Source organism: Ostrea edulis, chromosome 6, assembly GCF_947568905.1.
Source record: "Ostrea edulis chromosome 6, xbOstEdul1.1, whole genome shotgun sequence".
In the NCBI taxonomy this organism is placed as follows: Eukaryota; Metazoa; Mollusca; class Bivalvia; order Ostreida; family Ostreidae; genus Ostrea; species Ostrea edulis.
In genome coordinates this window covers 37,110,172-37,127,008 of record NC_079169.1, presented here as the reverse complement: position 1 = coordinate 37,127,008, position 16,837 = coordinate 37,110,172, and the positions used below count along the sequence as shown (strand labels likewise).

General features: G+C 34.3%; 1 protein-coding gene across 4 annotated transcripts in view; it reads left to right on the top strand.

Moving 5' to 3' along the window:
- Positions 1-14,528, top strand: part of LOC125645622 (DENN domain-containing protein 2B-like) — a 39,367-nt gene extending 24,839 nt beyond the window's left edge. For all 4 annotated transcript variants that reach the window (XM_048871247.2, XM_048871244.2, XM_048871246.2 and 1 more), the window contains 4 exons: positions 1-15; positions 4,576-4,694; positions 8,737-8,878; positions 10,437-14,528. The exon at positions 1-15 is cut by the window's left edge and continues 109 nt beyond it. In XM_048871247.2, the coding sequence (XP_048727204.2) occupies positions 1-15; positions 4,576-4,694; positions 8,737-8,878; positions 10,437-10,531 (371 nt within the window). In that variant the 3' untranslated portion in view covers positions 10,532-14,528. The remainder of the gene's footprint in view (positions 16-4,575; positions 4,695-8,736; positions 8,879-10,436) is intronic.
- Positions 14,529-16,837: the final 2,309 nt, after the last annotated feature.

Below are 16,837 nucleotides of genomic sequence, written 5' to 3'. Positions count from 1 at the left end.
GCAAAGTGGATGCTGGTAATTATTACACGTAAAGGTTCATTTTTAGCTCACCTGAGCTGAAAGCTCCGTCCGTCTGTCTGTTAGTCTGTCTGTAAACTTTTTATATTTTCGACTTCTTCTCCAGAACCACTGGGCCAATTATAACCAAAGTTGGCCAATAGTATCCTTGGGTGAAGGGCTTTCAAGTTTGTTCAAATGAAGGGCCATGCCCCCTTCAAAGGGGAGATAATAAAGCTTATACTCTTTATGACACCACGTCACAAGATGGCGATTTAAATGTTTTATGAAAGTATTTGTATCAATCGATTTGTTTGTCTATCATCGTAGCTCAGTGGTTAAAGCATTGGGATGGTGACATGCAGATCTCGTGTTCAAATCCCCCAGAGTCTTTTGTTCATACGTGTTGAAATAATTTTTTTGAAAATCATGTTTTTATCCAAATTTGTATATTTTTTGCCGTTTTGGCATATATATTTATTGTATATCATCATATTATTTATAATTAAATAAATTTGTACTGATTTGAGAAACTATTTCTGGGTGTAGTGAGCCACCTTAAAAATCTTCTTCTCAAGAACCACTGGGTCAGAAGAGCTGAAATTTACATGAAAGCTTTCTGACATAGTGCAGATTCAAGTTTCTTAAAGTGATGACCCTCGGGGGTAGGATGGGGCCACAATAGGGAATCAAAGTTTTACATACAAATATATAGGGAAAATCTTCTTCTCAAGAACCACTGAGCCAGGAAAATACAAATTTACATGAAAGCTTCCTGACATAGTGCAGATTCAAATTTGTTCAAATCATGATCATGGCCCCCAGGGGTAGGATGGGGCCACAACAGGGGATCAAAGTTTTAAAGTATACAGAAAAAATCTTTAAAAATCTTGTCAATAACCATTATTGGGCCATAGAAGTTAACATTTGCCTGAAAGCTTCCTGACATAGTGGCGATGTAAGTTTGTAAAACTCGTGGCCCCTGGGAGTAGGTTGGGGCTACAATAGGGATCAAAAATTTACATGCAAATATCTAGGGAAAATCTTTAAATATGGGCCAAGGTGACTCAGGTGAGCGATTTGGCCCATGAGCCTCTTGTTTGATCACCAGTTGTCCATCTGTCTGTAAACTTTTCACATTTTCGACTTCTTCTCTAGATCCGGCCAATTTCAACCAATCTTGGCAAAAAGCAGCCTTTGGTGAGGGGCTTTCAAGTTTGATCAAATGAATGGCCATATCCCCTTCAAAGGGGAGATAATAACAAAAATGCAAAAACCGGATGGGGTCATTTAAAGAACCATTGGGCCAGAAGTTCTGAAATATAGATGAAAGCTTCCTGACATAGTGCAGATTCAAGTTTGTTAAAACCATGACCCCCTTCCGCCATATTACAATATGGAATCAAAGTTTTACATGCAAATATGTAGGGAAAAGGAAAAATCTTTTCAAGAACCACTGGGCCAGGAATGTAGACATTTACATAAAAGGTTCCTGGCATTGTGCAGATTCAAGGTTGTTACAATCATGGCCCCCAGGGCTAGGATGGGACCACAATCAATAAGGGATCAGAGTTTTACAAACTGATTTATATGAAAGCTTCCTTATATAATGCAGATTCTAAATTGTTAAAATCACGGCCCCGGGGGGTAGGATGGGGACCACAATAGGGGATCAAAGTTTTACATACAAATATATAGGGAAAATCTTTAAAAGTCTTCTTCTCAAGAACCATTGGGCTAGAGAAATTTACATTTATGTAAAAGCTTCTTGACATAGTGCAGATTCAAGTTTTTTTTTAACATCATGGCTCCTGAAGGTAGGATGGGGCCAAAATGGGGGATCAAAGTTTTACATACAAATATGTAGGGAAAATCTTTAGAAATATTCTTCTCAAGAACCACTGGGTCCGAAAAGTTTACATTTACATGAAAGCTTCCTTGCATAGTGCAGATTCAAGTTTGTAAAAATCATGGCCCTTAGGATAGGTTGGGGCCACAATAGGGATAAAAGTTTCACATGTTAATATATATAGGGAACATTTTTAGATTAGGACCCTGACTTAGGTGAGCAATGTTGCCCATGGGCCTCTTGTTTAATCAATGGCAGGCTAGCTTTATTATACCCCCCGCAACAAGTTGTGGGGGGGGTATACTGGAATCGGGTTGTCCGTCTGTCTGTCCGTCCGTCCGTCTGTAGACGCAATGGTTTCCGGGCTCTAAAGCATTATCCTTTCCACCTACCGTCACCATATCATATATATGGACTACCCATGGGATGAAGATGTTCCCTATCGATTTTGGGGTCAAAAGGTCAAAGGTCAAGCACACTGGACATCGAAGTAGCAATATGTTTCGGTTTGTCATGCCATTTGTTTTTTACACTCAGAAAAGAGGTAGTTTATACCTATTACCAACACCCTTTGGGAGATTGGGGTAAGCGGGGGGTATTCTTAGTGAGCATTGCTCACAGTACCTCTTGTATTGGTGCAGGTATGATACAACTTCAAACTTTCAAAGATTTTCAATGATTCTGAGTTACATATACAGGTGACTCTCGATAACTCGAAGTTCAAGGGACCTTGATAAAACTTCGAGAAATATAGAGTTCGAGAGATCGAAATTCGGAATTTGAAGGTCCGCCGGTATGGTTCAGATTTTATAGTAACCAGAAATGTATACCAACAAGATCTTATGATATCATTTTGACATGTTTTCCTTCATATTCGTCATAATAAAAAAAAACTTATCTTGCATTAATAAAAACATTTCGAAGTTTATGTATTTATTTGTTCTTTAATCATGCTTAGATAGGCATACAAAACCAAGTTCCGATGACGCTTTATTATCACAAACTAAACAAAGCACAATGTTATGTCGCTTTACTCAAAGCAAAAATTCTAACAAATGAGTAAAACGATGTTTTAGAGTAACTTTACACAAAGAAGAAACTTGAGAAATTTAACAGTCTGTAGATCTCTAAATTATGTATAAAACTTACTCTCTCGTTGTCATGTCAAAACAAATTATAGATTTTATTCATAGTCGGATTATATATAATTTTAATCATCACGAATCAAAACCCCAGTGCAAGGTGTAAACTGACCAATTAGCCAATTATATACTCAAGTGTTCCACCTCCACAAAGAAGCACTGGTGATGTTTCACCTATGTAAACACCTAATTACCCCTCCGACATTCAACAAAAATCTAGGTAAGGCCGAAGCGGAAATTATTAAACGCTTGGGTAACGGTGGGTATACGCTACCACCACTTCGAGAGATCGAGAGTGAAAAACAATGAGATGTGTTTTACGGGACCCAACTTCACTTCAAGAGATCAAAAACTTCAAGAGATTGAACGTTCGAGAGATCGATAGTAAATTTGCTTTGTAAAATAGAGAAAAAAATCAGGACCACGATTTCACTTCGAGAGACCGAGAACTTCGAGAGATCGAAGTTCGAACCATCGAGAGTCACCTGCATTGGGTAATGTTGGTGTACTATATGATGGTGGCTTTATTGGTGCAGGAGGAAAATTTACCAAAAATACGACCAATAACATACATTGTTCTTTCTGTTCATATAAATAATATACTTGTTACTGGATTGTACGTCAATAGATAAAACGCTAAGATTTCAAACTTCTTTTATGAGAAAAATCCACTGAATATTCCCAACGGCAAAATTACCCAATATAGAGTATGTTAAAGGCATCCTTTGATGTTGTGTGTGTAGCTGTCTATTTTTTTTATGCTTTGTAAGCTCACCTGAGCGGAAAGCATAATTGATCTTACACTGTCGCCATTGGATGGCAGTTGGTATGTAAACTTAATGCAATATGGGCCATTCTCGGAAATTTTATTCAATTTTTTGTAATGAAATGGTTTTCATATGATTCAAAATTAAAGGAAGAACTTGTAAATAAAATTGCAATTGAATGTAGTATAGATGTATTTACTCAAAGAAATCTTCACAAGAACACACTCACCAGATTTTGACGAAACTTAAACAGAAGTATGACAATATATCTCTCCTAGTAAAGGAAACTGATCGAGCTAAAATTAGAAATTTAGAAAGTGATTTTATAAAGTATCTTTTTTAAAGCTGCCATGTGATTTTCACCAATATTTATATCCAGTATAAAGTTTGTCAGAATATAAGAATCTGCATGTCTGTCTATCTGTCTGTACCTCTGACCCGCTTTTTACAAAAATCTAATGCAGAGACATTAGAAACACAAGAAACAAATTTGGGATGAAGGTAATTTGGTCGATGTCAAGGTCACAACAATAATATTGTTTTAGATATATACATTGTTATGTGGCTGTTGGTGATTTACTCCTTCGATTTAATCACATTTATGTATTTATTCAGATAGCACATCAGCTTGAATATGCCATGAGATGAAGCACTGTAATGTTCCTGTTGGATTTGTAAAAATATGTCTCGTTCTGCTGTAACTGTGTTATGAAACCTACAGAAAAAGTTTATATTCTTGTCAGTACAAGTAGTGTTTGATATTAAAGAGCCTGTAAATGTCTCATATATCTGAATTGACTTGTGGACTTTTTCTTGTCAGACGTAAAGATGGCGTCCAATCTGATGATGTCTGAGGCGTTCCTACGCATGTTTGTGGAGGCTGTAGGTCATTATGCACAATACATCACTACTCAACAGGACGGGACTAAAGTCTTCCAGGTATAGTCTTCTGATCATCACAACATCATCAGCTGATCATCACAACATCATCAGCTGACTGTGTATTAAGTCAAGAATACACTTAGTCTTCTGATCATCACAACATCATCAGCTGACCGTGTATTAAGTCAAGGATACACTTAGTCTTCTGATCATCACAACATCATCAGCTGATCGTGTATTAAGTCAAGAATACACTTAGTCTTCTGATCATCACAACATCATCAGCTGATCGTGTATTAAATAAGAATACACTTAGTCTTCTGATCATCACAACATCATCAGCTGTTCGTGTATTAAATAAGAATACACTTAGTCTTCTGATCATCACAACATCATCAGCTGATCGTGTATTAAGTCAAGGATACACTAAGTCTTCTGATCATCACAACATCATCAGCTGACCGTGTATTAAGTCAAGGATACACTTAGTTTTCTGATCATCACAACATCATCAGCTGATCGTGTATTAAATAAGAATACACTTAGTCTTCTGATCATCACAACATCATCAGCTGATCGTGTATTAAATAAGAATACATTTAGTCTTCTGATCATCACAACATCATCAGCTGATCGTGTATTAAATAAGAATACACTTAGTCTTATTAACGGTGCTGCCGCAATGTATAAATACACGCGTTTACGTGGAATTATCTGTGCTGGTTTGGTGAATAGATACACAGATGAAAATGGACATGATTGACCTGAGAATTGTCAGATTTGTTAAAAACATTCTGAAAATACAGTAAAATATCTGTATCTTGAATATGGTTTATCTCGAATACCCCGCTTGAGTCGAAGTCGACCGCTGGTCCCGGTCATTTTCCCTATATAAATGATTTAAAAAACTTCTGATATTTTGTACACGGAAATCTCGAATACCCCGCTTATGTCGAAGCATTTTCAAGGTCCCATGCCCTAAATTCACCTGGTTTATCTCGAATTGCAGTCAATTTTCCGCTCTGCTTACCATACCTGGCGTCGTAAGTCAAAAATTCACACCCGCGGCTACACCAATTATAACTAATGACCACTAATCCACGCTCGCCTTTTCCGAGTAGACCCAGGTCACAATAAATGGTTCAACAGCTTGGGTGATTAGTGAAGCCTTCCAACATTACGGATTAAGTCCACAGCCAATTATGATCTAACACGCCCGATTCCAGGGATGGTGTTTTGAATGACACACGGTATGGGTTAGATAAACGCACAAAATTGTCGAAGTGCGTTTGAAGGTAACGCTCATAATAACGATACACGCTTCATAATTAAAACTAGGACAGAGAAAACACGAAAATTTATTTAATCAACATTTAAAAGTTTTTTGTTTTTTTAAATCCATATTTTTTGTTTCTTACGTGATAGGTTCTTTCATTAAAACACAACAGCTACATCCCAGTCGAGCCTAGACAGTAGTAAACTTAAAGTAAGCATACAAGCACGATCATCTTAATTTTGAAACACATTGTGAATTCAATGGGATATTTATATACATTAAAAAAAACCCAAAATATTTGTCTTTGAAATCCCGCCATATCAATTTATCAACTTGCATTAAACTATAAGAAACAGCAACGGGGTTGTTGTTTATAATGCAAATATCATACTATGCATCAAATATCCTCCTTCAAATAAAAAAAATATTCAAGATCGATTTTGGATATCTCAAACCCCCGGATATCTCGAAGTTTTTTCGAGGTCCCTCGGACTTCGAGATAGAGATATTTTACTGTATATCAGAAAACAAAACACACTTGGAGAAAATTAGTAGAGAGTTTGTGTATCTCTTAGGGCTGTGCGGTGCACCGAAAATTTCGGTGCACCGCAATTCACACCATTCGATTCGATGCACCGATTACAAATTCAATATTTCGATTCGGTTTGGTTTAGATTTTACTTACACCAAAACAACAAATATGGCGTCCGAGTGATGTTGAAAATGTGGTTTTTATGCAACAGAGATTTAAATCAGCTACTGTGTTGAGAGTTAGCATTTCTCATATACCACCAGAATATGGTCCGTAAGATCATTGCAGTTTATCTTTACATGACATATAGCATTTCTGTCAGTGGTGGAGTGAAATCAACATCGTAGGTAATGAAACAGATTTGACAGGAGAGATTTCCAAAGACTCTCAATTGATAGAATTGTTGAATTTTTGCATATCAATGAAAACAATATCATATACATTTTAGATTCACTATAGATTTGTTTAATAATCCAAAACTTATGCAGCACATTAATATAACAAATTTTGATAGACTGTCAGTGTTTTCTTTTTTCTATCAAAGTTATAAAATGCCATTATGAATAGATATGATGCTTACAAATGACGACACATAGTTATATAACCTGAATAAAATCAAATCAAATATGCTACTCATTAAAATTGTTAATTTTTGTGGTGTCATTAGATAAATTGGACCTAACATGAACTGAATCGAAAATAACCGAACCATGCTGTTCTGAATCGAAACCGAATCGAATTGAGCTAACCCTGAATCGTCCCAGCCCTAGTATCTCTATACAAATGATACAACTTTATCATGAATTGTGATGGACTGGTTTAACATTACACCCACAGAACTTAATATTGATAGTTATGATAGTGTCTGGTAGATTTATATTTATGATAGTTGTGCATTGTGTCTGGTAGATTTATATTTATGATAGTTGTGCGTTGTGTCTGGTAGATTTATATTTATGATAGTTGTGCGTTGTGTCTGGTAGATTTATATTTATGATAGTTTAAGTTGTGTGTTGTGTCTGATAGATTTATAGTTATGATAGTTTAAGTTGTGTGTTGTGTCTGATAGATTTATATTTAATATGATAGTTGTGTGTTGTGTCTGGTAGATTTATATTTAATATGATAGTTTAAGTTGTGTGTTGTGTCTGATAGATTTATATTTAATATGATAGTTGTGTGTTGTGTCTGATAGATTTATATTTAATATGATAGTTGTGTGTTGTGTCTGGTAGATTTATATTTAATATGATAGTTGTGCGTTGTGTCTGGTAAATTTATATTTATGATAGCTGTGCATTGTGTCTGGTAGATTTATATTTATGATAGTTGTGCGTTGTGTCTAGTAGATTTATATTTATGATAGTTGTGTGTTGTGTCTGATAGATTTATAGTTATGATAGTTTAAGTTGTGTGTTGTGTCTGGTAGATTTATATTTATGATAGTTGTGCGTTGTGTCTGATAGATTTATAGTTATGATAGTTGTGTGTTGTGTCTGGTAGATTTATAGTTATGATAGTTGTGCGTTGTGTCTGGTAGATTTATAGTTATGATAGTTGTGTGTTGTGTCTGGTAGATTTATATTTATGATAGTTTAAGTTGTGTGTTGTGTCTGGTAGATTTATATTTATGATAGTTGTGCGTTGTGTCTGGTAGATTTATATTTATGATAGTTGTGCGTTGTGTCTGGTAGATTTATAGTTATGATAGTTGTGTGTTGTGTCTGGTAGATTTATAGTTATGATAGTTGTGCATTGTGTCTGGTAGATTTATATTTATGATAGTTGTGCGTTGTGTCTGGTAGATTTATATTTATGATAGTTTAAGTTGTGTGTTGTGTCTGGTAGATTTATATTTATGATAGTTGTGCATTGTGTCTGGTAGATTTATATTTATGATAGTTGTGCGTTGTGTCTGGTAGATTTATATTTATGATAGTTTAAGTTGTGTGTTGTGTCTGGTAGATTTATATTTATGATAGTTTAAGTTGTGTGTTGTGTCTGGTAGATTTATATTTATGATAGTTTAAGTTGTGTGTTGTGTCTGGTAGATTTATATTTATGATAGTTTAAGTTGTGCGTTGTCTGGTAGATTTATATTTATGATAGTTTAAGTTGTGTGTTGTGTCTGGTAGATTTATATTTATGATAGTTGTGCGTTGTGTCTGGTAGATTTATATTTATGATAGTTGTAGTTTGTGTTTGGTAGATTTATAGATATGATAGTTGTGTGTTGTGTCTGGTAGATTTACCGTGGTATATTTATGATAGTTGTAGTTTGTTTATTGTAGAAGGAGAACTTTATCCAGGACGCCCCTACAGACAGTATGATGCAGTTCCTGCAGTGGTTTTGTGAAACTCAGATGTTTGAGGTTTTCATCACAGAACAGACGGAAAGAATTAAATCTGCTAAAAAGAAAAGCAAAACTATTGGTAAGCATTATGAAAATTAAATCGGCTAAAAAGAAAAGCAAAACTATTGGTAAGCATTATGAAAATTAAGTCGGCTAAAAAGAAAGCAAAACTCTTGGTAAGCATTATGAAAATTAAATCAGCTAAAAAGAAAAACAAAACTATTGGTAAGCATTATGAAAATTAAATTGGCTAAAAAGAAAGCAAAACTATTGGTAAGCATATGAAAATTAAATCAGTTAAAAAGAAACGCAAAAACTATTGGTAAGCATTATAGAAATAGTGTAGATATAAATGTTTATTCGGTATATACATGTACATACATACAAACATACATACATAAATACCAAGGATAACCCATGAAAGCTCGAAAGATTATTTCCAAAGGGGTCCTTTGATGCACTGATGTTTGCGCTAGGGGGTCATTTATGTGGGAGGAAACTGGAGTACATTACGGCGTACTCTATGCTCTAAATTACCTTTGTTTAACACCTGTTTCACCTTTTTTTAAACCTTTTGAATTAAATATCTATATCTTATATTTCCTTTGATATTGTTCCTAATTTTTTATTCGATAAAACTTTAACGAATTATATTTTGTGTTCTACGATCGTTATTTTGGTCATCTGCTACATAATCATGGAAGCTCGGTAAGAACACAAATCAAAATATAAATATAAGAAATAAAATATCATTTTTGAATGTTATTAGGATATAACATGAAGTTGGTACGTGATCAAATCTACTATAACGCCCTTTGGGTGTCATAGGATTTGATCATGTGACCAACTTCATGTCATATCCTAATAACATTAAAAAATGATATCTTATTTCTTAAATGAATTCACACTTATAGTAAAACATGGCTACAGTGAACACACTTATAATGAATTCACATTTACAGTAAAACATGGTTACAGTGAACACACTTATAATGAATTCACACTTACAGTAAAACATGGTTACATTGAACACACTTATAATGAATTCACACTTACAGTAAAACATGGTTACAGTGAACACACTTATAATGAATTCACACTTACAGTAAAACATGGTTACAGTGAACACACTTATAATGAATTCACACTTACAGTAAAACATGGTTACAGGGAACACATTTATAATGAATTCACATTTACAGTAAAACATGGTTACAGTGAACACACTTATAATGAATTCACGCTTACAGTAAAACATGGTTACAGGGAACACACTTATAATGAATTCACACTTACAGTAAAACATGGTTACAGTGAACAACACAATTATAATGAATTCACACTTACAGTAAAACATGGTTACAGCAAATACTAGTATAGTGAATTCACACTTACAATAAAACATAGTTACAGTGAACACAATTATAACGAATTCCCACTTTACAGTGAAACATGGTTACAGCGAACATGATTGTTATGAATTCACATTTACAGTGAAGTTAAGTGGATATAATGAATCAACACTTTGCTATAAATGAGTTTTACTTGATCAACAATTTAGGAAATGTTATATTGATATGCAAAATTGATATACTTGTTGTGGAAAATGATTTTACTGGAAATGATATATGTTGTAGAACTATTTGATCAAAGAATTGTGGAGGCAAGAGCAGAAATTCTGGATAAGAAGGCCAAGAAGAATAAAGGACTATTGAAAATGCTGAAGACCTAAGAGGTTTCTACAGGTCATGTCAAAAGTCTGTGATAGGTATTACAGGGTCAGTCAAAATATGGACAGCCAAGATTGACAGTTGTCACATACATTCCTAGATTGACATTTGTCATATATACATTCCTAGAATGTATTCTAATCCCAGTACTTAGTGTTAAGTATTCTGTAATGGAATTGCCAATATGTTAGGCTGGACAGAAAAAGCTGTCTGTGAATCATTATGACTTAGTCAAATTATCCATTTTTTAAAAAATAATATATATGTATATTAATGGCACTGCATGTATATTCTAGGTACGTGTACATCTCTGAGAATTTCAAAGTGTCTTATCAATGTAGACAAATAGCCACTGTTTCTTGTCTACATGTTGGTTTTCCTCTTTTTGTTATGGTTGTGTTGCACTATATTTTATACCTTGTAAAGTTTACAAAGTTGATCATGGTCAGATCCACATTTTACTTATTTTATCACTTGTCTTTGACAGATACCATGCCCCCCGACAACCATGATATTTTGATCAGATGTTACAAGTATATATATATATATATTGTACAGTAGGTGTTATGCAGTATATACACTGTACTATGAAACGAGAAACAGTCAGTGTATCAGAAAAGTTCCCTTTATTTATGAAACTGACCAGTTTCATTGTGCAATATTCATGTTGGTGTTTGTAAAGAATATATAGGCTCACCTAAGCCATATCTCAAGTGAAGTTTACGTATCAAACTCTGCCCTTCGTCTACCTGTCTATAACTTAATATTGTCAGTTCCAGAAAAAAATAAACTTTTGCAACCAATCTGAGAGCAAAATATCATTGGTTGTGGAATTTAAGGGCTTTTAGTGCAAAGGGAGTTAATTTTAAAAGAATTTTGATTTCGGAAAGAATTACAATTTGTGAAATTATCTGCAAACATTCTTATAAAATGTACATGTAGATTCAAGTTTGTTCAAATCATGGATTTCTGTGAGAAGTAAACAATGCGGTATAAAGTTCAGGAGATTTATTTGTCTGTATAAAGCAGGCTGATTCAGGTGAGCAGTGCAACATAGGCCTCTTGCTTGTGTAATTTACTTTTATTGTAAATAAATGCAGATTTAGTAGTACATGTCGATGTACAAAGTGCATGTGGAAGTGAATGGGACTCCTGTTGTTCTGTTATAATGACGTCGGTATGTCTATCCAATGGGACATTCTGTTATAATGACATGTCAGTATGTCTATCCAATGGGACGTTCTGTTATAATGACATCGGTATGTCTATCCAATGGGACGTTCTGTTATAATGACATCGGTATGTCTATCCAATGGGACGTTCTGTTATAATGACATCGGTATATCCAAATTGGCTGCACAATAGAAAGATGTGAAGAGAAAAACTTTGTGATTCAATATTTTGTGCCAATCAAGAATTGAAATACTTTCCCCTTTCATCTCCAATTCATTGTTGAATTTTTAGGTACTTCAATGGTACATCCTATGATGGGCAGCTAACTAATTTTAGCTCGCCTGAGCCAAAGGCTCAAGTGTTTCTTGTATTTTTCAAGAATTTTTTTTTGCCAAACCCACTGAATCATTTTTAGCCAAGCTTGGCACAAGCTTCCTTGCATAATGAGGATCTGAATGTAATTGTATTCAAATAAAAGACCCTTTCATATTCCAAAGGGGAATAAGTAAGAAATTGGTGGGGGCATTTAAAACTTTCAAGAACTACTAGATTAGAAATAAGTTTTTAAAAAAAAAGATCAATGAATGATTTTTACCTGAAGTGTGTGCATGTGGAGAAGATAAAAACATTGTGATGATTTGAAAGGACTAGGTTCTCAGTGGTCTGAGTAGGCCTGAATTCTAACTGTAAATTGAAACTACATACATAAATAATGAAATGATTTGCCTAAATTTACTGTTAGATAGTAAAAGATACAAAACTAATTAGAATTGTAAAAGTGACTGTGAATTTACAATATATGACATCACATGACTTTCACTCCATAGGACCAAATTTTTTAAAACCTGATTGGCTAAATTTAGAGAGTATGAGACACATGTATCAATCATAAGATTGAATTAAGTTAATCTTCATTACATTTTAATGGGGAAAATATTTTGATCAACATATGTGGTTGATGATTTATATTGAACTGGCTGAAATGTAAACATATTTAACAATTTTGAAGGAAAATGTGAAAATTCATTAACTTTGTGACATCTTATTCCAGAAGGAATCAGTTGTGGGGAAATATAACTTTATTTTTAGATAATACTAACTGTTATATAAGATTTGTATTTTCTATGACTCAGTGAATGCCAGAGTGTCTGAACCTCGTTTGTAAAAATTTTGAAGAAATCATTTGTTAACATTTCAGTCACAAAATATTGGAGTTGCATCTGGTAAATTTAGCACTCAGGTGAATAAATAGCCTTGCGCATGTATTTTCCAAACCTGAAACTTCTATTTTTGTCTAGTTTGCTCAATGGGTTAAGCTTTCAGCTTGTGATTGTTGACAATCTGTTGTTTTTATTTTATATAATTTCCTTTAATGCTGAAAGATTTAATTGAGAGAAATCCAGGATACAGAAACATTTGTAAGATATTTAGGGTCATCTTTAAAATTACACAGTACACACAACACTACCCATATCTTTTCTGGTAGTCGCTGAGTTTTAGGTGCCATGAATTAATTAGCTTTGTTATCAGCTTTAACTGAGAGAATTGACTCCAGGGATCTGTGATATTTTGCTTGTTGTCCATTAAAATTATAATTTTATCATTTGTTCTGTTAGTAGGGATGAATCTCAATCTCACAACATATCAATATTTTACTGTGGTCCTCTTATCAGGAGTCTAAACTGCACAACAAAGTGGAGCATTCTGTGACCTGAGTGCAAACCCACCCACCCCCAACATGCACACACACTCTCCAACATGACATATTGATTAATTCTTACTAGTCTACCATACTAATATATATAAAGTCAATGTCAGATAATGAATAATGTTTCTGGCATTGTTATTAACACACAGTCTTAAAGGGGCATGGACACAATTTGAGCTGAAAATTTTTAAGTTTTATTTTCATTTTCAATGTTTAGAATGCTTAACTAAGGTATTTCTAATAGTCAGCAAAAATTTAAATGTCATTTGTCAAGGTACATGAGAGATATAGAGCTCACAATTCTTTGTTATGTAAACAAGGATCGTGCCATATGTTTGTTTACATAGGTTAAATATACTACATTGTAGTAAAAGTTTGTTTAAAGCAGATTTTTCAATTTACAAGTAAATTCTGAACACAATTCAATAGTTTCTAGTGTTTGGCACATCTCATTTTGTTTTAATCATGATAGTTTCTATTAAACAAAAAAATGGCACAATTAACCTTGTTTACATAACAAAGAATTGTGAGTGCTGATATTAAAATTTTGGTTGTCCATTAGAAATACTTTAGTTAAGCATTGTAAATAATAAAAATTGAAAAATAAAGTTTTCAGCGCAATCGTGTCCATGCCCCTTTTGATCTTCATATACAGAAATACACCACCCCAACGATTTGTGTACTAACACCCCTTTAATCCAATGTCTTGACAGCTGTTACAGATGATTGTTCTTAGAGAAGCATTTGTGTTAATCAAACACATCTTGGTTTTTTTGTTAAATATTTTTATTTATATTTTGATTTGGAATTATTTTCAATATATAGTATTATAGTAACCTGTAAATCTGTAGTCAATATACCACACTCATGTTCTATATGTGTATTCCTGTTGATGATTTTGGTTCTGCCAGCGTTCATTCCTTGTACAGTGAGACATTATACTATTCATTCGGTAGTCTGTGATTTTTTCCTGTGCTCAGTAGTAATTAATGATCTGCTATTGGTAAAGATCACCTACTTAAAAATTGTGCAATTGTTGTAATAATATATCATAAAGTCATGTATAATGCAATTTTGTTACATTGATAATATATAATAAAATTATATATCTGTCCAAACTTCCAAGTGTTTTGGTATTTTTAACTCGGGTGACCTATTGCAATTGGTTGTTGTCTGTCATCGTGCGTTAACAATTGAACATTTTTAACTTCTTGATAACTACTATTCCAATTGTTTTCAAATTTGGTATGAAGTATCTTTGGGGCAAGGGGGACATAGATTAAAAATTTCAGGGCTCTTGCACCCCTGAGGTCCTAAGGGTGGAGCAAAAACTGCCCAAAATTGACCAATTTTCAAAAATCTTCTTCTCTAGAACTGCACATATGTAAGAAAAACTAAATGCACAGTGATGTAGAGCAGGAAGGCCTCTACTGAAATTGTAAATTTCATAATCCCTGGGGTAGGGGCTCTGACTCCAGGGTGGGGCCAAACTTTGTATAGAGTGTTTATGTATAAAACATTTAAATAGCATCTTCTTTAGTGCTATTAAAACTAAATGGATATTTAGAAAGATCAGGTAATCCTTTACTAAAATTGTAAATTTGATGATCCCTGGGTTAGGGGTTTTGATATCAGGGTGGAGCGAAAATGGTCAGTTATTAAATGTGTGAACAATAGAAATTTTTAACTTCTTGATAACTGCCATTCAAATTTGGTGATCTTTGGAACAAGGGGGGCATAAATTGTAAATTTCAGGATTCCTGGGACCTTAGGGGTAGGGAAAAAACTGTCCAGTTTTCAAAAATCTTCTCTAGAACTGCACGTTTAAGAAAAACTAAATGCATAATGATGTAGAGCAGGAAAGCTACCAAAATTGTAAATTTCATGATACCCGGGGTAGGGATTCTGACCCCAGGGTGGGGCCAAACTTGTTATGTAGGATACTGTGTAAAATTTAAATGCATACTTGGGAATAGCAGAAAAGGATGTACAAAAGTGAATTTCACAACCCATGGTTTTGACTCTAGGATGGGTCCAAATTAGTCATATCTGTTAATGTTAATACAAATACATAATAATTATATTATGTGAAGCCTTTCATCAGTGTATGCACTTTTGAGGGCATTGAAGTATTAAGAACACATCTCATTTTATACTGTTGCTGAAAATTTGAATTTAGCTTAAATATTCGAAACAGGAATTTTTTTTCTAGATTTCATAGCCCTTGGGAGTAGTGATACTCTTTCATTAGTACTCAGGTAACTGATAAGGCCTGTGGGCCTCTTGTCATTTGTGAACTTTTCAGGCCAGAATTTCTTTCTCGGACATTTTTGCTTAAAGATGTAAAATACCTTTTAGTCTTTTTAGGTCACTTTAATAACCCGGGGTGACCCATTGCTATTGGTCTGCCTTCGTCGTGCATTAACAATTGAATATCTCTAACTTCTTCCTGATAACTACCATTCCAATTCTTTCCCAAGTTTGGTATGAAGCATCTTTGGGATGTGAACAAAAATTGTACATTTCAGGACTCCTGCACCCCCAGGGCCTTGGGCGAAAATTGATCAATTTTCAAAAAACTGTTAGAAGAGGCCTATGGGCCACATCACTCACCTGAATCACCTTGGCCCATATTTAAAGATTTTCCTATATATATATATTCGCATGTAAAACTTTGATCCCTATTGTGGCCCCAACCTACACCCGGGGGCCATAATCTTTACAAATTTGAATCTGCACTATGTCAGGAAGATTTCATATAAATGTAATTTCTCTTGCCGAGTGGTTCTTGAGAAGATTTCCCCCTAATATTTGTAAAACTTTGATCCCTTATTGTGGCCCAATCCTACCCCCGGGGGTCATGATTTGAACAAACTTGAATCTGCACTATGTTAGGAAGTTTTCATGTAAATGTGTGTCCTGGCCCAGTGGTTCTTGAGAAGAAGATTTTTAAATGACCCCACCCTATTTTTGTGATTATCTCTCCTATATATTTGCATGTAATACTTTGATCCCCTATTGTGGTTCCAACCTACCCCAGGAAGTCATGGTTTTAACAAACTTGAATTTGCACTATGTAAGGAAGCTTTCATGTAAATTTAAGCTGGTTCTTAAGATTTTTAAATGACCCCACCCAATATTTGTAATTATCTCCCCTTTGAAAAAGGCATGGCCCTTCATTTGAACAAATTGGAAAGCCCTTCACCCAAGGATGCTTTTGGCCAAGTTTGGTTGAAATTGGCCCAGTGGTTATGGAGAAGAAGTTAAAAATGTGATAAGTGTACAGACTGACAATAGGCGATTAGAAAAGCTCACTTGAGCTTTCATCTCAGGTGAGCTAAAAACTAAATGCAGTCATTAAAGGCAGAAAGGCCTCCGCCAAAATTTGTAAATTTCACAATACCTAAGGTAAAGGTTGTGACTCCAG